We start from the raw sequence: 25,021 nt of genomic DNA, 5'->3' as shown, positions 1-25,021 counted from the left end.
CTTTTGAACGATAGTGTAAGTTATAGTGTAAAATTATTTTATTATATGAGAAGAAGCTATGGACTGCTTGTGGAGACATAAAACTATCACTGGTTAAATACACAATTTTTAGCCATTATACAAATTTAGAATGCAAAAACAGACCAATCAGAATTAAGTATTCAAAAGGCATTATGAATACCTTTATATATGCATTAAAAACAGATTCCTATAGATTCCTGATCTATTCCATGTACAGTATAAAACATTTAAATGTTACTTACAATTGCTGTTTATCCAGCATTACTGTTAATCCCCATCTGCAAGTAAATGCACTCGTTATTTAAAGTTTTATAAGGTTCACTGATGAAAAGTTCTAAAAGCAGATTTGCAAATCCATCTTACTTTGTTGGTGGCTTTAACTTCTTTCTGATCCCCATGTAAATCTTCAAGGTTTTGAGTTGCCACTCTTTCTCAGGTTTGTTGCTCTGTGATGAGGGAAAGATGCAGAAATGTTCAGTTCACCGTCTTCTCATTCATACAGAAACCTGTAATGTGCTTTTATGGAGAAGCTGATGATGAACTGTATACATACTTTTTTGTCCTTCATCAGGATTAATCTGTGGTCTTTAATTTGGAATGATCGCTCCTGGAATTTGTTTCCTTGCAAGAGTTTGGGAGGCTCTTCCCGACACTTCAGTACTCCAGACTTCACAATCTCACTCTTATAGGCTGTAACCCACAACACCGAGATACGCCAGATGTACAAGGTCAAAAACCAACAACAATACAGACAACAAAATATACAATTGGGAGTTTTTATGTGACAAAATATGGTTTTAGAGTTTTATGTTTGGATGCTGTGTAGTAATATAATATAATGTTGTATTTTTCTAACTCTTGTATACACTACCATTCACAAGTTTTGGGTCTTTTTTTGAGAGAAAGAGAGAGAGAATGCAGAACCCAAAATTTGTTACACTTTATTACATTTTCTGAAAGAAGCTCATCTGATGAAATGAATATGCTTTCACCTGTGAAAATGTCTATAGCTTCTCCTCTAGGCACCTTCTTCACCACCAGATATGCCGAGCTGGGATCGGCCATTTTACACCACTGTAGAGCTTGTTCCAGAACCTTCTCTTTGGGGTGAAGAGGTCGCTCTGCAGAAATGACATCCTGCATTTATCTACTGTTTTTCTCCTAATTTCAGTATTGAACAAAGTAAAATTGTGTTGTGCGTTTAATTTTTACCGAGCTCTCCTTCCTCGATGGCCTCAAAGGTCATCCACACGTCTTTTTCCCCAGCAGGAATATTTCTCATATACAGCACCTGATTGGTCAGCTCCTCAGCACACATAGTGGGGGACACCTGTGGAGAGGCACGTAAGCCAGAGTTTGCAATAATGGTTTCAATCTGCCACCTGCTGGTAATGTTGTGCAACAGCAACTCTCAGTCAAAAACCAGTCACATGAAGCAGACAACTCTAAAGACTCTAATGAAATAAAGATTTGAATACAATATTATGTTAGCTTTGAGGCCATCTATATGCAAGTGTACTAATAAAATCATTAGCAGATATAAAGACTTAAACACATTGTCCCCTTCTGTGGACATAAAATAATGCTGACATCATATCCTGCTGAAGGGCATATATGCATGCACACACACATGCATATTCTGCAGGAAATACAGACAACTGAATAAAAAAATTCAAAATCAAACATGATCCCTTACTTTCAGAGTGATGCAGCAATCTGCTATTTTTTCTTCTAGATAAACTTCAATAATCAAGTCCCCTGCCTGTGAGAGCTGCAAGAAACAGAAAAATGTTAAGAAATATAATAATAATAATAATAATAATAATAATAATAAATATAGCTGCAAGCAGCAATTAAGGGGCCAAGCACAACAGAAGCAAACAAGGAAGCTAGCAGCAGACCAACAATGTCATAATGGACTATGATAGCAACTGAGACAAAGACACTGCATGTCAATTTTGAAGTCAATCAGACCAACAATTCTGTACTTGGAGCCAATTTCATGTTTTGTTCTAAACTCTCACCACTTTTTTTGTGTCCTTACAGTGCCCCCATACACAAGCGTGTCAAATTTGGTGAAAATATCTCATTTCGTTAACAAGTTGTAGACATTTATATGTATGAACACATAAAAATCTACTTTTTTGCCACTTACTAACAAAATTTTGACATTTGGCCATTAGCGTATAGTCAATGACCTATGTTTGTGAATGTTGTTTAAATGCAAATCACAACGTTGCACTAACCATAAGGCGAAACCTAGCATGTTTGGTATCAATGGAGTCGGCAAGGATTCAAACACCCATGAAAATAAGTCAACCACATCCAAAGTTATAAGCATGTAAATATTTTTCACCACTAGGTGCCACTGGTCCAAAACTCGCGCCAATGACCCATACCGAGTTTCGTAATGATACATTAATACATTCATAAAATACAGCATTTTTCTATAAAATTCTAAATGGTCAACGCCCAAAATAGCCGATATTATATATAATTTGACTTGCTATGACGCCTCGAATCTACCCAAGACCACTTTTATGATTTTTTGACAAACTATTTAAGCAAAAATAGCCTTTTTTTGTATCTCAGGACCAGTAGATGGCACTGCGCCGAAACCCAGCATGTAACCTCAGGTCATGCTTGTGATGGACCAAGTATATCATATATATGGTATATCGGTCTGAATACGATAAAGCGTTTTCCAAAAACAGTTTGACAAATCAACTTGAATTCAACAACTGGCATGGTCTTAAGATGAGCTTTGTTACATTTTCGTGAATATCGGAGCAACGGCCTAGGAGGCGTTAAAAAAGTAGGTTTTTTGGAAAATTCAAAATTGTGAGAAAATTTTCATGATGGAAAATGAAATCATAGGGTGCAATCAAATCATCTTGAGCCAAGGAATCAGAGGGAAAAAAATTGTTTCTCGCCCTTACAGTTCAATTAGCATAAATATAAGTGCAAGTTTTTAGACAGTTGGTGGTAGCGAGAGATGGGAAGACAGAGAAAATATAATATGAAATATTAAATATAAATTGCTCTACCTGCGTGTCTCTCCAGGTGGTTATCAAACTTATTTCCAGTTCAATCTGAGTTTGATGCTCTTCATCAATCTGATCAAACACAAAAAGAAAACAATTATTAACAAAAATCGTCACCTGACCACAACACTTGTCTTGTAATTTTATATCTGTTATAATATCATGCTATGAAGTTATCCACTTACATCAAATATATACAGATAGTTATCAATGAGGTCTTCTATGATTTTGACCTCATGCTCTCCTTTTCCATCAGTCTGAAACAGGCTGGGAGCAAACAGCAGGGACAAGTTCTTAGTGCACATCTGATTCAGATCAGCACACTTCTGTACCCTAAAAGAGAGGAAGAGACAGCATGTATAAGCTGCTATAGTTACAAAAACAGACACCTGAATCAGAATGAGGCCAATATGGCCTACTCACCTGTAGAGATGACTGATGAGTGCTGCTAAAGTAGTCCTGTTGACCCGTGGTAAACCTCGAATCAGCTCTTTGTATCGGTCCAAACGCTGTGTCTTTAGAGGTAATTCTGCATATAGTACGAGAAATCACTGAGACAACTCAAACTACCCAAAATACTCCAATATTACTGTTTTTATTGTATTTCTGATCAAATAAATGCAGCATGAGTGCATAAGAAACGTAAAAAAAACAATTTTTCTTTGTTTGAACGTCTATATGCAGTTTACTGTACTAACTGGCAGCTTCCCTCCAGAAGGGGTGGAGATCAGCCATGAATATGGGATCATCAATCTCCCGAAAGAACCTTTTCAGTACATCCGTCACGTCCTCGATGAAGTTATCTCCAATACGCAGTTTCACATTACGGGCATCCCTACGAAACTCTTCCATCAAAAGCTTAATTCTGGACTTTGCACCATTTTTCCTGTATATACCCTCATGGCCCAGACCTGTGTAAGAGAGTTTTTGATTAGTTGGATTCTAATGTTAATGTTATAGCAAAGGGAAATGACATCCGTTAATCTTCTCACCATACTGGGTTATGAACGCAATGCAACTGTCTACAATGATGGGGATGTCGTTTCTGCTGAGCTGCTGGTCTTTAAGGTTGTTCCCTTTCCCTCCCGCAGCCTTCTGAATGTCTGCATACCAAAGGGAGAAATCGGTCCTGCCCATGCCCTGGAGATGCAGAGTCCTGCAGGCACAGTCATTATGTTTGGATGGAAGGTTAGTGGAGCTTTTTCTTCTTTGCAATAACATGTGATCATTTGCAATTAATTGAAATGCTATTTAAAAGGTTCCTAATTTTGTTTTGAAGGTCTCCTACAATCGGTTTACATGCATACAAGGTTTTCTCTTAATATGCATTGCAGCATATTATGCATATTATTGCTCATAATATGCATATGCATTGCAGCATCACCTCTTTTCTCACACTGTCTGAAACAGTTTGATAAAGCATTCAGTCTCTCTAAACTTCTCTTTTCCGAGAGCCTACTCTGTTCTGATTGGTCAGATGGCCCAGTCTATTGTGATTGGTCTACTGCTTACAGTGCATGTCGGAAACTAATCCATTAGAGTCCTCATCCATTTGCTTTCACAATGCAGAAAACAGCATCTTCTTCTTAATGTTAGCTTTAGCCACGGAGCACCATCAAACTCATTCAGAATCAAATGTAAATATCCAAATAAATACTATACTTACGCGATTAAACATGTTGCATGACACTTTGTAAAGATCCATTTTGAGGGTTATATTAGCTGTGTGAACTTTGTTGATGCTGTTTAAGGCAAGCGCGAGCTCCGTGGGCGGGGAGCAGGAGAATTTAAAGGGGCCGCAGCCTGAATCGGCGCATGTTTAATGATGCCCCAAAATAGGCAGTTAAAAAAATTAATAAAAAAAAAAATCTATGGGGTATTTTGAGCTGAAACTTCACAGACACGTTCGGGGGACAACTTAAACCTATATTACATCTTTTAAAAAGACGTTCTACGACACCTTTAAGAAAGTTAAATGGGTTTAATTTGTCATTAAATGTGCATTTACAGAAGTCAAAGACCCACCTTCCTTTCTCAACAAGAACCAGAATGTCCTTCTTCTCATGGATCTCTGTTTCTGATGCAATACCTTGAAACCAAGACAAAGACGGATAAGTACATAGCTCCTTTATTAATCCCTGAGGATAAATTTAGCAGCATTATTTTCTCTGAAACATCATATCAGTGTCACAGTGATTTAGCTAACAGACTCACTGAGCTCCTGTAGGCGTTTCAGGTTTATAATGTCCTCTGCGGCTCCATCATTTCCAGGGCATATGAACAGGTTGGACTTCTGCAGAACAAAGAAGCCTTCTTTCCACTGCTGCGGGTCTAGCATGGCCTTGTAGCGCAGTACGCCCACTCGCTCGAACTCTCGCGCCAGTAGGCAGTGACAGCTGAGAGGTGTGGTGGCCTGCCAGAGATCAAAACTGAGGTGAGATCTAATGCTAAAGATATTTCTTAAGCACATAAAGCACAGCTTGACTCATTAATATTTACCTTCCCTATTGCTCTCGCCCAACTGTGCAACGCATCTGGAGTCTCCAAGCCAAACTGGATCAGTTTATCAGACGTTAAGTAAAGTTCAAAAGTGTATCGAAATCTGAAAGGAACGACAAGAATCAGATTGTTATAAATGTTATGATGTAAGATATGATGACCATTTCTAAATCTGAAAGTGTCCTGAAGGACGTGATACTCACTTGTCAATGAAGCCGCTGTTGTTGCTGGAATCTGGCCTGTTAACTCCTAAACAGATGATGTCTTTAACATTGATCTTCATACTGGGCTCATGACATCTGTCAGACTCATAGAAGAGAATAGACTTCTCCACCGAACACCAAAACTTTTGAAAATCTACTGAAAAAATAAAACCAAAAGGGTCATTAAAAACAAACAGGATATAACAATCTGAATGTATACAAGTAGTAACTAAATTTGCACAAAGTATTTTTTTCTGTATTTTTCATTTTAGATGTAATTTAACTACAAAATAATGTAGACTTTGTTAATAGGCTTTCATTCTGTTGGCAAATACTCACTTTATTTCTGTTTTCTGCTTCTGCATATTATAGAGCTAATTGGATAAATTATGCAGCTATAAATGTTTGGGTGTGTTGGTATGGATGCCAGAGTGTGGTTTATATGTGTGTATTAATTGTCTGAGCCACAAATATAAATTGTGTGTGTGCGTGTAATTTGTGAGAGAGAAAAACTATAGTGTAATGAAAATCACAAATCCAACCACTGTGTGCACCAGTGGAGCTTTGCTGGCATCTAATGGGGAAAATTTGGTACTGCACCCAAACAAAATCTTACTGAAAGCTCATTTTTTAAGATATCAACCTCAAATTTGGAACACAAGTTATTTAGATTTATGGCTTTGATTTTCTTTTGATGTTTCATTAAATATATATTTAATATGAAATACTGTTCATAAATCATTTTCATAAACCTAAACCTCTATAACTTTATTCTTATTTCACTTTTTAAATTTTACTTCAACAATAATCTGCCATGAGTCTTCTTTAAAATGAGATCAAATTTAAGTCTGTGCTCCCAAGCTTCAAATTTTTTATGCCAGTTTATCCTCTTTGGACCTATGTGTAACTTGTTTTAATTGACGCACAAGGGTTAAAATCTCTAATGTTCTCCAAGGCTCAAAAATACAGTGAAAACTGTAATATTGTGAAATATTTAGGGCTGTCAAATGATTAATCGCGATTAATCGCATACAAAATAAAAGTTTGAGTTTGCATTATGAATGTTTGAGAAATATGTTATTTATGTACAAAATATTTGTATTTATATATAATATAAATTATATAAAAATATAAATAAATACATATACTTGTAAATATTTCTCAAATATATACATGAATGTGTTTGTATTTATATATGCATAATAATTACACACAGTATAACCACATATATCAGGCAAACTCAAACTTTTATTTGGTATGCGATTAATCACGATTAATCATTTGAAAGCCCTAGAAATATTACTTTATATATAATATATACTTTATATATGAAATATTACTTTTATATTTGAATAAATGTAATTTATTCCTGTGATGACAAAGCTGAATTTTCAGCATCATTCAGTGTCACATGATCCTTCAGAGATCAGCATAATATGCTGAAGAAAAATTGCTTATTATTAGCAATGTTGTGCTACTTTTATGTTCTATTTTTGTGGAAATATTTTTATGGCTACTTTTTAAGAACAGCATTTATTTGAAGTAGAACTTTTGTAACATTATAAATCATTTTACTATCACTATTGATCAATTTAATGCATCTTTGCTGATTAAAATGATTAATTTCTTTTAAAAAAAACTCTTACCCCAAACTTTTTAAAGTATCATTACTTTTAAAATGTTTTGTGCATCTTAACAATAACCAGTGAATGTAATATTTGATGTGTATGAAACAGTACTGAATAGCTTTATTTTTACCTAAGGGGTACATTTAGTTCCTAAATCACTGCCAAGGCTTGTTTTTCGCCTACCGTCTCTGGTTCTGCGGGATAATGTCCCTTTGTTCAAGGAGCCTGTCTTGTAGAGGTAGCCAGAGTACAGGATGGGCTGCATGATCTCATCATAGACACAGGAATCTGAATCCAGAAAATTACAGTTTGATTCTTCACACTTCTTGTATTTCACACATCTTTCATATATTAAAGGTGAAGTATGCAACTTTATTGATGTCAAACTCTTTCTCCTATAGTAAATATTTCAACTTTTCACAGGTTAACTTTAAAAACGGAGTGGTCTGATGTGTTCACTTATGTCTCAACCAATGCCTTGTGTTTGGGGTAGGATAACCTGTAATAAACTGTTTAGCAGGAAATCAATTTGTGTGTCCAAACAATTCAACAGACTACATATTAAAAAAAGAATCATAACTTTGCTATCAGGGCCAAGATTAGAAGGCTTTCCAAAGTACAGAGGAACAAAGAATGTAGCAAAGTATAAATTAAAGCATTGGCACTAAGTTCACAAGATGGAGAATTTTAAAAGAACAGTCTGGATTTTTGTTGTTGTTGGGATTTAGATTATTTTTCCAGTTCGGTTTGGAACCAATTAAATTACAAACTTCAGCTTTAAGAAATATGGCTGTAGTGAAGTACTGGAAATGACTCTATCATACCTGCAGACTGTGTGTATGAGTAATGTGGGGACAGACGCTTAACGTTTCCATTAGCGTCAGCGAGTCGAACGGCCTCAGCTTCTGCAAAAATCTGAGTGACTGTTTTCAGCAGGTTCTGCTCGGTCACGGCGGTGCACAGCGCCTGCAGGGGGACCACATACACACACACACTTAAACAAATGCACTGCTAATGGCACATTCAGCCAAAGGACATTCAAAGCTTCTTCCAAAAATCCATCTATTCATTACAGTCCTTTTATCAGCTTTCTTAATTATTTACAATTCACAGCACATCCATCGCTTATTCCGGGGGTGTATAGGTAGTCTGGATGCACAAATGATAGCCTTGGTAAAGTCCTGAGAAAGAATAATACACACTAATCTTGGCTTGACCGCTGGCATAATACTTAGATGGCTCTAGCTATATTAAGACAGGATGTCCTCACTGCCCCAGTGGGGACTGATCTAAAAGTTTTCTTTTGAAGCAAAGCTATTACACAGAGAAATGGCCACTGCTTGAGTTCACAGCGGATCTCACTTGAGGAAGTATCGTGTCTATTTCAAAATTAAGGTGTTTGTTGCAGAAGAGGAAGGGGAAATGCATTTATTGTGCAAAGGTGTTGAGGTTATGTGGTACTGAAGACATCAGACCAAAATATTCTCTCACTGTTAATTGTGCAAAAGATCTAGATGTACATCTGCATAAGATTTACATTTCACAAAGGCTTCAGTCACATTTCCACATTTTTTGAACATTGAATTCCCTTGACTTTCCCATGGCCATTCCTATCATTCATGATTGCTAAGCATTACAGAGAACAATTTACATTTTCTATAGAAACACCAATTACTTTAAGATGTTAATTTCACATAATAATAATAATTAATATTATTATTAATAATAATAATATATTAATAGTAGAAGCAGTAGTAGTAGCAGTAGTAATATTACAAATAATACTGATTATTTTTATTATTATTAAAATGCAAACAAAATTAATTATTATATTGTTAGTAGTAGTAGTAAGTAGTAGTAGTAATAATACTAATGATTATTATTGTTGTTGTTATTATAATTAAAATGCATAATAAAAAACTATAAAGATATATATATATATATATATATATATATATATATATATATATATATATATATATATATATATATATTATTTTTTTTTTTTTTTTTTTTTTTAAAGGAGCCATACTTACTTTTAAAACATTTACTTTTTTTTGTTTCTTTACTTTAAGACTTCTATATTTAAATAATCTCTGTTATGATTTGCTAACTTCTTTAAATAAGAAATGAGCAATAACTCCCCCATCAAGTTGTTAAATATATATGAGGAATAAGAAAGGGAATCTATATATTTTTTGCATAATCTGTCCCCTGTAAATGCAAAGGGTTTATCCTTTACCTTAAGAAGTTCCTCCTGGGTGCTGAAACTGGGATGAGGGTGGCGATATCTGCCTTCTTTGTATTTATGGATGATAAACTCTCTCCGCTGTTCTGGGGAGGCATCACAGTCCAGCTCCTCCGGCACAGGGAGCCTGGCTGCCCAGAATTCATTTGCTCTATCGTTGCCAAGCATTATGAAGAGCTAAAACAGATAAGGGGTCATTATTTGTAAAAGACAGTGTAGTAAAATCACTTGGGATATCAGGAATCCTGATAACCAGTGCCGGTCCTCCCTATACGCAAAGTACGGAAGCTGCAAAAGGCCCCTGAACCACCAGGGGGCCCCTTTCCTCTCAAAGTGGATTTAATGACTAGGGCTGAGTGAGTAATAGAATTTTAGTTTTGTTTTTTATTTTTACAATGCCGCATTCCATTCTTTTCCTTTAAAGCGTAGCGCTGTGTCCCATTCCTACGTAACGTTTAAATCTGTCTAATCAAGTAACGCGACTTTCATAATATACAGTCTCCTGCCGGACATGCTTGATACTAAAAAAGAAAAAAAAGAAAAAGTTAAAAGTGCACTGAGTTGCGAAAGAGACGCTGTTCCCCAGGTGGCTTTCTGTGTGCTTGATCCGAGACAGAGAGAAACACGGACAAGTATAGGCTACTTTGGGCTTCGAGTGTGCGCTTAAGCGGACATACACACAAAAATATGTCAAAATGTCTGTTTTGGAAGGTTTCACTTAAACGCAGTCAGTTATTTCTTAAGCAAACATAAACATCTGGGGAAGTACCGTATTGTTCTGAATATAAAACAGTTTTTTTTCTTTGAAATACATCTGAAAAAAATGGGTTCTTCTTATATTCAGGGTCTTTTACGTCATTAATACACCCGCAACAATAGGTGGCGCCAAATACACGTAAAACGGTGTGTCAGATTGCTCTGAATATAAAACTGTTTTTTTTTCTTTGAAATACATCTGAAAAAAAATGGGTTCCTCTTAAATTCAGGGTCTTTTACGTCATATACACCCGCAACAATAGGTGGCACCAAATACACGTAAAACGGTGTGTCAGATTGTAATCTTAGAAGATTGCGGGCGCAAAAACGCAAACAGTCAAAGGAAAGCTTGACACATGTTTGCGTGCCTCGCTGACAGGACGAAACTTCCTACGTGCGAAAAGGTGATCGAATGTGATTTAGTAAGAAACAATGTATTTTTAATTCATATGGTGAACACAGAGTGTTTTATTTTTTACATTTGATTATGAAATTTCTGTATAGCAGGCTTTTTTTAGTAGGCTAAATTGTTTATGTCATTTGTATCTTTTTTCTACTGTATTCTTTTGTTTGTAATTTTCTTCTTTTTTTATTGTATTACTGACTGTTTCAACTCACTGTAGTTTGTTGACAGTGAATCAGCTCTGAACAGATTAAGGGTTTGGGGGTCATTTTTAGTTTTTCATCAAGGCTCTGACAGGGGCCCCCATAAGTCTAGGACCGGCACTGCTGATAACTGGAACATAAAGTTCTTTTCACAGAAAGACCTGTGAAAAAAACTCATGGCAACCCCTACCTGAACGATCTCATTGCTCCACACGCTGGTGTCCAGTTTCAGACTTTGCACTTTCGACACCATTGTGCCAAGACTTCGATGCTGGCCTGCAGGCAGACAGAACAAAAGGGGCACCACATCACTCTCCACGCACCATTCATTCAGTTTGTCCCAAAAGACTTCCTGATATGGTGCCTCTGAGCCACATTTAGGCACGCAGGACCTCATATGAACTCTCAAATGAGCTTAGAAACTCTTAGCACCATCTGTATCAACCAAGAGACTGCCGAATAGTCACTATTTGGATATTGCAAAAGATCTCACACCAACTGTTTTAATGAATTTCTAGTCTAATTCAGCAGAATTCACTGTGCTTTATAAATTTAAACTAGAAAAGCCATTGAGCTAATAATACACCCGGTCTTTACACCACCACATCGGTCACACACACCTGCGCAATTCTTGCAAATGACCACACAGAGATTAATGGATGCCCAGTCTGGATTGATGGCTTTGCAGTCTGCGCAGACCTTGTTGGACCTGTTGGACCAGATCTTCTCTGCCACCTCATAATCAGATAGTGTTTCTGCTATAGATTCCTGCAGGGCCTCCATCCAGTCCCTTTTCTCTCGCTCCGACTCTGCCGTAAAGCTGCAAAGGTGCACAAAACCCTCTTAATGCTCTGCCTTCATGGATCCTATTAACTGCCTCTAGTCTGGCATGGTTATTTTGTGGGAACACACGTCTGAATGACATCTCTTCTTTCTTTAAGTGTGCAGTTAAATTTGACCGGTCAAAACTGACTTTATTTCAATAAAGTCTATGGTCTATTCATCAAAGAATCCTGGGAAAAAAATGTATCACTGTTTCCACAAAAATATTGAGAAGAATAGCTGTTTTCTATGGAAGCTTGTTTCCGCCATGAAATAAAAAAAAAAGATAACTGTGACTTTTTATCTCACAATTCTGACTTTTTTATCACTATTGTGTTTATATCTCCCAATTCTGACGATTTTTCTCAGAATTGTGATATAAACTCACAATTGCGAGTTCTAAAGTCAGAATTGCGAATTCTAAAGTCAGAATTGCGAGATATAAAGTCAGAATTGCGAGTTCTAAAGCCAGAATTGCGAGATATAAAGTCAGAATTGAGAGTTCTAAAGTCAGAATTGAGAGTTCTAAAGTCAGAATTGAGAGTTCTAAAGTCAGAATTGCGAGTTTTAAAGTCAGAATTGTGAAATATAGTCAGAATTGAGAGTTCTAAAGTCAGAATTGTGAAATATAGTCAGAATTGAGAGTTCTAAAGTCAGAATTGTGAAATATAGTCAGAATTGAGAGTTCTAAAGTCAGAATTGTGAAATATAGTCAGAATTGAGAGTTCTAAAGTCAGAATTGTGAAATATAGTCAGAATTGCGAGTTCTAAAGTCAGAATTGCGAGTTCTAAAGTCAGAATTGCGAGTTATAAAGCCAGAATTGCGAGTTATAAAGCCAGAATTGCGAGATATAAAGTCAGAATTGTGAAATATAGTCAGAATTGCGAGATATAAAGTCAGAATTGAGAGTTATAAAGTCAAAATTGAGAGTTCTAAAGTCAGAATTGCGAGTTTTAAAGTCAGAATTGTGAAATATAGTCAGAATTGCGAGTTCTAAAGTCAGAATTGTGAAATATAGTCAGAATTGCGAGTTATAAAGCCAGAATTGCGAGTTATAAAGACAGAATTGCGAGTTATAAAGCCAGAATTGCGAGATATAAAGTCAGAATTGTGAAATATAGTCAGAATTGCGAGATATAAAGTCAGAATTGAGAGTTATAAAGTCAGAATTGAGAGTTCTAAAGTCAGAATTGCGAGTTTTAAAGTCAGAATTGTGAAATATAGTCAGAATTGCGAGTTCTAAAGTCAGAATTGCGAGTTCTAAAGTCAGAAATGCGAGTTCTAAAGTCAGAATTGCGAGTTCTAAAGTCAGAATTGTGAAATATAGTCAGAATTGTGAGTTCTAAAGTCAGAATTGTGAAATATAGTCAGAATTGCGAGATATAAATTCAGAATTGCGAGTTCTAAAGTCAGAATTGCGAGTTATAAAGTCAGAATTGTGAGTTCTAAAGTCAGAATTGTGAAATATAGTCAGAATTGCAAGTTCTAAAGTCAGAATTGGGAGTTATAAAGTCAGAATTGCGAGTTATAAAGCCAGAATTGCGAGATATAAAGTCAGAATTGTGAAATATAGTCAGAATTGCGAGATATAAAGTCAGAATTGAGAGTTCTAAAGTCAGAATTGAGAGTTCTAAAGTCAGAATTGCGAGTTTTAAATTCAGAATTGTGAAATATAGTCAGAATTGCGAGTTCTAAAGTCAGAATTGCAAGTTCTAAAGTCAGAATTGCGAGTTCTAAAGTCAGAATTGCGAGTTCTAAAGTCAGAATTGCGAGTTCTAAAGTCAGAATTGTGAAATATAGTCAGAATTGCGAGTTCTAAAGTCAGAATTGCGAGTTCTAAAGTCAGAATTGCGAGTTATAAAGCCAGAATTGCGAGATATAAAGTCAGAATTGTGAAATATAGTCAGAATTGCGAGATATAAAGTCAGAATTGCGAGTTCTAAAGTCAGAATTGTGAGTTATAAAGTCAGAATTGCGAGTTCTAAAGCCAGAATTGCGAGATATAAAGTCAGAATTGCGAGATATAAAGTCAAAATTATGAAATATAGTCAGAATTGTGAAATATAGTCAGAATTACGAGTTCTAAAGTCAGAATTGCGAGATATAAAGTCAGAATTGTGAGTCATAAAGTCAGAATTGCGAAATATAGTCAGAATTGCGAGTTCTTAAGTCAGAATTGCGAGATATAAAGTCAGAATTGCGAGTTATAAAGTCAGAATTGTGAAACAGTCTAATGTGAAACAATAATTATTACAATATAAAATAACTGTTTTCTATTTAAATATATTTTAAAAAGTAATTTATTCCTCTGATGGCAAAGCTGAATTTTAAGCATCATTATTCCAGTCTTCAGTGTCACATGATCCTTCAGAAATCATTCTAATATGCTGATTTGATGTTCAAAAAACATTTATATCACTTTAGTAAAAATATCTAAATCTCCTCAAAGATATATTTAGAGAATCAAAACTGCATTATAATATGACTTGTTTTCAGAGAATATACATTAAGTTTATTTTGCGAACCCCATTGGCCAATTGATTTTTTCATGTTTTAAACTAAGAGGTAAGAAAAAGAAACATATGCAAGATAAATAAAATGGAAACTAGACAAATTACTGATTCAACAATTTTTTTGCTGTGTTGGAAATTACTTAAGAGGGTAACACGTACAAGTTATTTAACAGAGGCATAGCGTGACTGTTCTAAAGAGTGTTTACCTGAAGGTTTTATAAGGTGTAATGAGATCAAAGCTCTTGCCCTTCCCATCACGAATTGTAGCTCCTCTGGCCTCAATTACAGTAATTCCAATCCCATTTTTAAAGCACTGTAAAACACATATCACAAAGGGTCAGCCTTAATGTAATAATTAATAATCAAACCTTCATGATGCTAATATTTTTTAATGCATTGTACATATGCTATAAGAAGCTCAGAATACTTTTAAAACAATCAAATTGCATCACGCTGAGAGAAGAAAGAGGTAAAGTAAATCACCGGTACTAAATCTAGAGTAGTATGGCTATAACACGATTAACTATAACGTGATTAACTAATCACCTGCTCATTCTTGTACAACCAGATCTGCTCCATTATAATGGCTGTGTAGATCTTTGACTTGGTTCCTTTGAGCTCCAGGAAGCCGCTCTTTTGGCAGTGACTGCCAGGGCCAAAACGTGGACGGCCAAAAACCAGCTGCTCTTTGACCCGCTCCTGCAACGTGCCGCACCATTTGCTCCTCTGGACTACAAGACATAAAAAGAATCATAAAGGTTTCTTTTGCCCTAGTTAAATTTCAAATAAGCAGTAAAACACTTTCATTCCAATTCTACATTAATATCAGCCATAAAAAAGATGGTCCCACTTTATATTAAGTGTATTTAACTACAGTGTACTAACCTATAAAGGGGTGGTTGATTATGATTTCACTTTTTTAACTTTAGTGTGTAATGTTGCTGTTTGAGCATAAACAACATCTGCAAAGTTCAATGCAAAGGGAGACATAAAAGGGATATTAAAGGGACACACGTCGTGTTTTGCTCACACCCAAATACGGGCAAATTTGACAAGCTATAATAAATGATCTGTGGGGTATTTTGAGCTGAAACTTCACAGACACAATCTGGGGACACCAGAGACTTATATTACATTTTATAAAAAGGTCATTATAGGTCCCCTTTAAATGTATTATTTGTTACAATGCACTTATTGTGTACATACATGTTTTTACATTGTAATAATATTTTTAAACATACCTGCATGTAATTAGAGATGTAGTTCATTTCTGTAATTATATCTATTATTATACTGTTGACCCTTCCCTTAGTCCTTAACCAACCCTTAAACCTACCCATACCACCAAACCTGTCCCTAACCTTACCCGTATCCCACCGCAATAGCAGTAAAAGTGTTTTTGCAATACAATAAGTACACTGTACTCATTTTATGTAAGTACATAGTAGTTAAAGGGTTAGTTCACCCAAAAATGAAAATGATGTCATTAATGACTCACCCTCATGTCGTTCCAAACCCGTAAGACCTCCGTTCATCTTCGGAACACAGTTTAAGATATTTTAGATTAAGTCCGAGAGCTTTCTGTCCCTCCATTGAAAATGTTTGTACGGTAGACTGTCCATGTCCAGAAAGGTAATAAAAACATCATCAAAGTAGTCCATGTGACATCAGTGGGTTAGTTAGAATTTGTTGAAGCATCGAAAATACATTTTGGTCCAAAAATAACAAAAAATATGACTTTATTCAGCATTGTCTTCTCTTCCAGAATCCTTTCCATTGAAATGATTCCATTGAATCCTTTCATCTGTCGGCATTGGTAATGCACTTTTACGGCGCCGTGGTTGTTTTTGCCAATTAGGACATCCGCGACATTTTGAAGCATCGAAAAAACATTTTGGTCCAAAAATAACTAAAACTACGACTTTATTCAGCATTGTATTCTCTTCCGGGTCTGTTGTCAATCCGCGACTCCGCTTCTTCTTCTATCCTGTTTTACGGCAGTTGGCATCCAGCTTATTGGAGCACCCCTTCTGCTCCGGAGTGTGGTTCACGACTCCGCAGTGCTGATGTAAGACGCTGCTGACGTGTTATCCGGTGCGCCCGAGCTGCGTTTACAGTCTGAGGGAGACGCACGCTGTATTCAAGCTATTCTACATTGTTTGTATTTTGGTATTGCTATATTTTTTAAATTGGTGCGTAAGTGTGCATGTCGCAGATGTCCTAATCGCCAAAAACAACCACGTTGACGTAAAAGTGCATTACCAACGCCAACAGATGAAAGGATGGAGGAATCAGTTCAATGGAATCAATTCAATGGAAAGGATTCTGGAAGAGAATACAATGCTGAATAAAGTCATATTTTTTGTTATTTTTGGACCAAAATGTATTTTTAATGCTTCAACAAATTCTAACTAACCCACTGATGTCACATGGACTACTTTGATGATGTTTTTATTACCTTTCTGGACATGGACAGTCTACCGTACATACATTTTCAATGGAGGGATAGAAAGCTCTCGGACTTAATCTAAAATATCTTAAACTGTGTTCCCAAGATGAACAGAGGTCTTACGGGTTTGGAACGACATGAGGGTGAGTCATTAAAGACATAATTTTCATTTTTGGGTGAACTAACCCTTTAAGGACACCTAATATAAAATGTGACCAAAAAGATTACAAGAATATTTCCAAACATATCTTTTGCAAACAAGTATTTCTGTATCTCAAGCAACAGAGCATTAGCAACAGCAAGGCCATGGGTTCAACTTCCAGGAAATGCATGAACTGAATACCTTGAATGCAACATAAAAAGCAGCTGCCAAATACATAGAAAAAGGAAGTTATCTGCTAAAAACGCTAGGCTTACCATCATTATCAGCTCGGAACACAAATGTCCTGTGACTTGTCACAACCTCAAATTTATTGTCTTTGGCTACACGGGCCATCTGTATGGCAGCTAAAGGAATCACACCTTTGGGATAAGCATCCTGGGAGAAAGAGACCATTTGTGTTAAGAACAACAGAGTACCAACATATGTGACGTCTGCAGAAAAACACAATGGAATGTAGGAATTGTTTATATTCTGAAGGTCTTCAGGCAGCATGAAGTGCTTAAAGGGGTCATATAAAATGATGAATCAGTTGATTGTACTGAAAGCATGCTGTACTGTAACAGTAGGAACACAAAATATAATGATTTATTGTAACTAACTTAAAAATATAAATGATTAAACAGGGTAACATAACTTTTCCCAGACCAGGTGAGCTAAAAGGTTCAACACACACGTGAATTTGGTTGTTGATCAGCACCATCTATTGTTCTGGCAATTTGCTTTTCATTCATCTCAATGAATATAGGTTTCTCTCTTGGTGTAAAAAGACCATTCGTCATCAATTCATTCAGCTTCCCTGTTCTGTGTTTGGTGTGAAAGGGCCTTCACATGTCAACAACAGCCATTCAGTGTTGTTCAGCTGTTTAACTCACTATTCAATGCTCAGGACGGAGTAAGAGCGGTTAAAATCTATTTTTGACAGCAAACCTGTATGCAAAGACTGGATTTATATCAAAGCAATTCAGAGGGTGGAAAAATTGCACTACCGTTCAAAGTTTGGGGTCAGATTTTTTTAAAGAAATTAATACTTTTATTCATTGATAAAGCATTAAATTGATCAAAAGCCACAGTGTAGACATTTATAATGGTACAAAAGATTTATATTAATTCAAATAAATGTTTTTACAGTATTTTAGATCAGACTTGGTGACCTTATGACACTTTTACACGGTAATGTATGTGTAAAAACCTTGAGATTATAAGTGGATGAAAGAAAAAATACTGATTGATAAATGTATGATATGATCCCTTAATAATACTATGTCATGATGGCATTGAGTGTGTTCACATGCAATCATACCTTTTCACTACCATAGTACATCAAGTTCTTCCCATCAAACTTCACATATCGTTTCTGGAACACATAGTTTCTATAATAGAGGAACAAATATGATGTCAAAGAAAAACAACTACATTACAAAGGTCACATGTGAGCACATGTAATATAGTGCTGTTTGTAGTGTCTGAAATAGTTTAAGGAGGAAGTGAATCTAGACACTGGAAGATGTCAAGCAGAGGACAGGAACAAACAGCAGGAGACACAACACGTGAAGTGATGACAAACCGGCCAGAGAGGACAGACAGGGAGCAGAAACAGCCATTGAGGAGCGTGCAGGAGACGCAGAGATGAGAGGAGAGCAGCAGCCCCGATGGGGCGTACCCTTGAGGAGAGAGCTTGTCCAGCCAGCCGCTGAGGATAGGTTCCATCCGCTCGGACAACGAGGTGAAGCTGGCGTAGGGAGAGATGATGTCCTCGTCTGCTTCAGTGGAGCAGAGGTTATGAGGGAGGGAGAACGAGTGTGAGGCTGGTGTGGGTTCACCCACAGTGAAGTAGCCTGGAGAATCAAGACGCTTGAGCCACGAGTGATTGTTCTGCCTGTGGAAGGAGGAGGTGGTTTAAAATACATATATAAACACTGAACATTAATGTTACAATGCAAAAAAAAAAAAAAAAAACTCTTAAAACGGGTTCATACTCCACTAAAAATATGTAAACATCCTTAAAAAAGCTAAATAATGAGAAGCAAAAATGCATTAGATATTAAGACTTGTTTTCAGTAAATATTTATTTATTTGTCATTTATCACCATACTAGCATCAAAGGTTATATTCATGGCAGACTCAAGAGTAATAAAATGCACAATACTCATAATAAAAATAATGTTTTAATTAACTGTATAAAATATTATCTCTACAAACAAATAAAACTAATTAAAAAATAACCAATAATACCAATAATAATAATAAATATAGCTGCGAGCAGCGATGGCGGGCCCAAGCCCGGTGGCACCGCCACCCCGGTGGCTTCAGGGCAACTGTGCACAGCGGGCAATAGGCACTTAAAACGGTTAAACATCAAAGGACTATGTCAAATTCACTCCACATTTACTGCACTACAAGGTGCCGTTATAGAGCCCCTCCTCCCTGCCCATTTTCAAAGGATTACATGTGCCAAGTTTTAACATTATTCTGATGAATTTTGAAGCAAATCAGGTAAAAATAAGAGGGTGATCTCAATGTATGCTGAAAGTGACACATTTTCTGCTTCCAGTTGGTGGCGCTATGACTTTGAATCACAATAGTCAAATCCATGTGATCAGCCTTGTACAACGAAGACTAAGCCAAAGTTTCATCAAAATCAATTAATGTATGCAGAAGTTATAACACTTTGTTTCCCTTTTCTTGCCTTAAATTCGTTGCCTCGCCACGGCCAAACCGTTTGAGATATCCAAAATCCGTTTGCAATTAAACAACTTCAATGTGTTAGCAACAAGTTAAAAAAAGCTTAGTGTAAATTGGATAAACCCTGTAGGAGTAGTAGTATAAAATTCATAGCCTGTTTTTTCAAAAAATTAACATTCAAACCAAAATAGCTGACTTCCTGTTGGTCGGAGCTAATGAATGTAAATTAGAAAATTGTCCGGCTTGATGAGAATAATATGTGTACCGAGTTTGGTGACTGTAGGAAAATCTAACCCCCCCACTTTTGTCAAAAGGTGGCGCTACTGAGCCCCTCCACCACGCCCATTTCTATGGCTTTGTCCATGTCTACTGGTTGACAATATTGATGTGTGTGTCGAGTTTCATGCAATTTGAAGCATGTTAAGAGCCTCAAAAACACTCAAGAATATTATTACAGTTTGACCTGTTGCCATGGCAACAATATTTCAAATATCAAAAATCCTGTCATAGGTCTACATCTGCTGTGTATTGACATTACACTGATGAAGTTTGAAGCAAATCAGGTAAAAATAAGAGGGTGATCTCAAAGCATTTTAAAAGTGATACACTTCTTGCTGCCATTTGGTGGCGCTATAACTTTGACTCACAATAGTTACATCCATGTGATCAGACTACTACAACCAACACACTCCTGAAGTTTCATAAACATCAATCAATGTATGCAGAAGTTATAACACATTTCCTGTTTCCCTTTTCTCGCCATAAATTCGTTGCCTCGCCACGGCCAAACCGTTTGAGATATCCAAAATCCGTTTGCAATTAAACAACTTCAATGTGTTCGCAACAAGTTAAAAAAAGCTTGGTGTAAATTGGATAAACCCTGTAGGAGTAGTAGTATAAAATTCATAGCCTGTTTTTCAAAAAATTAACATTCAAACCAAAATAGCTGACTTCCTGTTGGTCGGAGCTAATGAATGTAAATTAGAAAATTGTCCGGCTTGATGAGAATAATATGTGTACCGAGTTTGGTGACTGTAGGAAAAACTAACCCCCACTTTTGTCAAAAGGTGGCGCTACTGAGCCCCTCCACCACGCCCATTTCTATGGCTTTGTCCATGTCTACTGGTTGACAATATTGATGTGTGTGTCGAGTTTCATGCAATTTGAAGCATGTTAAGAGCCTCAAAAACACTCAAGAATATTATTACAGTTTGACCTGTTGCCATGGCAGCAATATTTCAAATATCAAAAATCCTGTCATAGGTCTACATCTGCTTGTGTATTGACATTACACTGATGAAGTTTGAAGCAAATCAGGTAAAAATAAGAGGGTGATCTCAAAACATTTCAAAAAGTGATACACTTCCTGCTGCCAGTTGGTGGCGCTATAACTTTGACTCACAATAGTCACATCCATGTGATCAGACTCCTATAACGAACACACTCGTGAAGTTTCATAAAGATCAATATATGTATTAAGACGTTATAACACATTTCCTGTTTCCTTTTTCTCGCCATAAATTCGTTGCCTCGCCACGGCCAAACCGTTCGAGATATCAAAAATCCCCTGGCAATTTTTAATCATCAGTGTCTTGACTTCATGCTGACCGAGTTTGGTGGCGATCGGATTAATCGTCTAGGAGGAGTATATCAAATTCCAGAGCATGCGTTTTTCAAACAACCCTTAATAGCTGACTTCCTGTTGGCGTGGCGATTAACTTAGAGCGCGAAAGTTGTTCGGCCCGATGAGGTCTATATGTGTACCGAGTTTCATACTAATACGTGCAAGCGTGTTTAATATATGGACCAAATTTTCAGACTTTTTCAAGGGGGCGCTGTCGAGCCCCCCTGCCACGCCCGGGTACCAGCCTCTCCGGCGTCCTAATGGCCGTGGATTCCAATGTGTGTGCCAATTTTCAAGAGTTTTTGAGCATTTAAAGCCCCCAAAAAACCCCCGGAAGACGGAAAAAAAAAAAAAAAAAAAAAAATAATAATAATCCTTAGAAGAACAAGAGGGCCCTGCGCGAATTTTCGCTTGGGCCCTAATAATCCTTAGAAGAACAAGAGGGCCCTGCGCGAATTTTCGCTTGGGCCCTAATAATCCTTAGAAGAACAAGAGTGCCCTGCGGGTACCGCTTGGGCCCTAATAATCCTTAGAAGAACAAGAGGGCCCTGCGCGAATTTTCGCTTGGGCCCTAATAATCCTTAGAAGAACAAGAGGGCCCTGCGCGAATTTTCGCTTGGGCCCTAATAATAATACCAGTTATATAAAATATTTCAATTTGATTTTCGATGAAAATTGTAATATTTTCCCAGAAGAAATCATTTAAAAATGTCCATTATTATACTTTCTGAATAAGAACGTTGCCTAATATCATTTAATGCAGGACATTACGATAAAATATGCTTTGTAGTCAAGGAAGACTTACAAAACTCACTTTCAATAAAATATACATGGATAAGTCTTGTGTGACCAATTCGACATACAGTCTGATCATTTCTTTTTTTTAAAAAATGAATGTTTTGGCTTCACTTCATATAATAATTTGTTATGGCCCCATTCATCCCATTCCTTTTGCCACTCTTTAGAAATATACAAACTCAAGTATGGGTTTAACATCAGATGTTGATATTTGACATTCAGTCACTCTCAGCAGCTTTATCTACAGTTCATTCCAAGCCAGTCCCATATGGCCCAGTATCCAACAAAAAAACAATAATAAAACCATGCTTCTTTAAATAGTCCACTTTATCTATTATACTGACTGACTATAGGATCTTTAGTCTTCAGGGACTCGAATGCTTGAAGATAAGATTTACAGTCTGTACATATAAAATGAAAAATTCCTTGTTGTTCTATTTCTATTTGTTCTAAAGCCAAAAACAATGCACGGGCCTCAGCTGTGTAAATTGAACTCTGTCCACAAACCAAAACATGCTGAAGATAAATGATTGTCTTTAATTAAGTTTACTGGACATTTCTCTTTTTTAAAAAAAAAAAAAAAAAAAAAAAAAAATTATATATATTATATATATATATATATATATATATATATATATATATATATATATATATATATATATATATATATATATATTATATATATATATAATTACTAATATTTCAGTCTGTTCCTCAAACATAGCTATAGCTATCATATATTATATTCAGAAGATTTGAAATATAGCACATGAGCCATACAGACTTCCCCAAAAAAATGGGGACTTCCCCATTTTCATTTTATAGACAAGAGCAGCTGGGAGATTCAGCTAAACTGCATTTCACGGAAGAAAGTAAGCTATAGGGTTTGGAACGACACGAGGGTGTGTAAATGACGTGTGTAAATTCATGTTCCTTTAAAGCTATCTGAAGCATTATCATTTATGTTTTAATCACATTATGGAGATCGCTTTGCTAAATCATGCTTACTAAGCCACCTTCATGATACTCCACCCAAAAAATGAAAATTCTCTCATCATTTACTCACTTTCATGCTATCTTCAAATGAACACAAATGAGGATTTTTAGACACTAAATGGCCACGCAAAGTGAACACGATGGTAATCTACACGACCCCAGTGGATGAATCAATGTCTTCTGAAGCAAAAAAATAGGTGTGAGTGAGAAAAATCCTTAAAATTGTACACATATTAAAGTATAAACCATGGCTAGCCAACTGTCAGTATCACTTTAAGGCATTAATGTTAATCTGTTTCATAAAAAAAAAAAAAAAAATCTATCTTTGCCTCACAGATCCAAACACTTAAACCTCATAAATTCTATGATAGACATCAGAGGCTGAAGACACTAGAGCTCAAACAAGTAAACATACTGATTCCACTTTATCCTAGATAGCAATGTTTTCGGCATCACTATGCAATTAACAGCTGGATATAACACTGTGAGCATACCAAACATTCTGCTGGGTTTTGCGGAAGAAGTCAATTTGAACTCTCATGGAAATACTTGGACTTACCCATGATCTCTTGTTTTATCCTCTTTATTTGCAGTCTTTTCCTCAGTTTTGGTCCTCTCGGCCTAAACATGTTCAACCACAAATAAATGACACCTATTTGAGTACATCAAGTAAAAATTGACTCTAAAATAAAGTTTGCTCACTTCAAGTCTCTCACCTCTGAATGTTGATATTGTCGCTTGCTGTGGAAAACAGTTTCACAGTACGGGTTGATCATTTCATCTTCGTCCTCAGCAGATGCTGTGCCAGTTGAACAGAAAACAGAAGGATAAGATAAAAACATTAAGATTAAAATATCTCTTACACAAATGCATTTATTAACCCCGCATGGAGCATGTTTTATGATTGATGGATGTACTTTTTTGGGATTCAAAATCTCATCCTCCATTCACTCCCGTTAGAAAACTTGGAAGAGCCAGGATATTTTTTAACATAACTCTGATTGTGTTTGGCTGAAAGAAGATATATACACCTAGAACAACTTGAGGGTGAGTAAATCATGGTGTACTTTTATTTTTGGGTGAGCTATCCCTTTAAGTACTATAGTGCATCTGTGCAGCAGATTGACATGTTCTTGCTGTGAGATGTTAATCCACTCTTCCAGAATAGTTGGCGTTCTGGAGCCTGTTCTCGGCCAGGCAAACTGGAGCCTATGGCGAACTGGCCATTTGTTTCCATAGACTTGAGGAATGAATGTTGACGTAATGCTTCTATGTGTTGTTTACGTGACTATAACCAGTATAAAAAAAAAAATTGTATATCCCGTTGTTTGTGCAAGCACTGCGGCACTTCTGTTTTGCTGTTCTCAGTAAAGAGAGTGATTCTAGAAAAAAGGCAGCTCCCATAAACTGCTGGAAATGTCATCTGTTCTTTTAAGTGATAAACAGAAACTGTTGATTCACTCGCTCTCTTGCATAGTGAGTTTCTCCTGTGTGTGTAGTTTTATATATTTAGAAATAAAGAGCAGCGTAGTGCAACGTTATTTCATTGCTCAACGAGACAGCATCAGCATTTCTCCGCTCCCCACTCCCCATTCGAGACCAGGGCCGGAGTTGAACCAATCTTTCCAGCCCAGCATAGACCATATTCGCAGCAGCAACATCTATAGCATTTTTTAACAGGAATGAAAGCGAGGCTGTGAGGGATAAACATACATACTTCAGTGGGTTGTACTGCTATTTAATGTCTTTTGACGAAACACTGTAAAATAATCTTTCCAAGAAACTTAAGATAACTTCAGACAACATGCTTATAATTTTCCAGCTGTGGAAAATGATAAGTGATCTAGGAGCATTATACAGCTCTTTACAGTGCATGCAACTGAAAACACAGTAAGTCTATCCCTCACAGCCTCGCTTTTATACCTGTCATGGCACTGCTCTGAATAAGGTCTATTATACCAAATTTTG

General features: G+C 36.4%; 1 protein-coding gene across 3 annotated transcripts in view; it reads right to left on the bottom strand.

Annotated features, from left to right (window-relative positions):
• The window catches only part of arap3 (ArfGAP with RhoGAP domain, ankyrin repeat and PH domain 3), a 44,656-nt gene that overhangs the window by 6,714 nt on the left and 12,921 nt on the right, over positions 1-25,021 (bottom strand). For 2 of the 3 annotated variants that reach the window (XM_067385524.1, XM_067385539.1), the window contains exons 4-30: positions 23,770-23,852; positions 23,613-23,674; positions 18,614-18,829; positions 18,254-18,323; positions 17,208-17,328; positions 14,888-15,072; positions 14,548-14,654; positions 11,626-11,825; positions 11,196-11,281; positions 9,638-9,820; positions 8,220-8,361; positions 7,579-7,683; positions 5,768-5,924; positions 5,565-5,667; positions 5,280-5,478; positions 5,091-5,154; positions 4,058-4,221; positions 3,764-3,976; positions 3,489-3,594; positions 3,251-3,398; positions 3,069-3,137; positions 1,718-1,792; positions 1,234-1,351; positions 1,014-1,142; positions 575-711; positions 385-467; positions 264-299 (exon numbers count right to left, since the gene is read on the bottom strand). In XM_067385524.1, the coding sequence (XP_067241625.1) occupies positions 264-299; positions 385-467; positions 575-711; positions 1,014-1,142; positions 1,234-1,351; positions 1,718-1,792; positions 3,069-3,137; positions 3,251-3,398; positions 3,489-3,594; positions 3,764-3,976; positions 4,058-4,221; positions 5,091-5,154; positions 5,280-5,478; positions 5,565-5,667; positions 5,768-5,924; positions 7,579-7,683; positions 8,220-8,361; positions 9,638-9,820; positions 11,196-11,281; positions 11,626-11,825; positions 14,548-14,654; positions 14,888-15,072; positions 17,208-17,328; positions 18,254-18,323; positions 18,614-18,829; positions 23,613-23,674; positions 23,770-23,852 (3,361 nt within the window). The remainder of the gene's footprint in view (positions 1-263; positions 300-384; positions 468-574; positions 712-1,013; positions 1,143-1,233; positions 1,352-1,717; positions 1,793-3,068; positions 3,138-3,250; positions 3,399-3,488; positions 3,595-3,763; positions 3,977-4,057; positions 4,222-5,090; positions 5,155-5,279; positions 5,479-5,564; positions 5,668-5,767; positions 5,925-7,578; positions 7,684-8,219; positions 8,362-9,637; positions 9,821-11,195; positions 11,282-11,625; positions 11,826-14,547; positions 14,655-14,887; positions 15,073-17,207; positions 17,329-18,253; positions 18,324-18,613; positions 18,830-23,612; positions 23,675-23,769; positions 23,853-25,021) is intronic. The other variant, XM_067385532.1, reaches the window with a different exon arrangement.

This window comes from Chanodichthys erythropterus, chromosome 1 (genome assembly GCF_024489055.1).
Source record: "Chanodichthys erythropterus isolate Z2021 chromosome 1, ASM2448905v1, whole genome shotgun sequence".
NCBI classification, from domain to species: domain Eukaryota; kingdom Metazoa; phylum Chordata; class Actinopteri; order Cypriniformes; family Xenocyprididae; genus Chanodichthys; species Chanodichthys erythropterus.
Note: the sequence above shows the minus strand (reverse complement) of the source record. Positions and strands in the feature narration are given on the sequence as shown.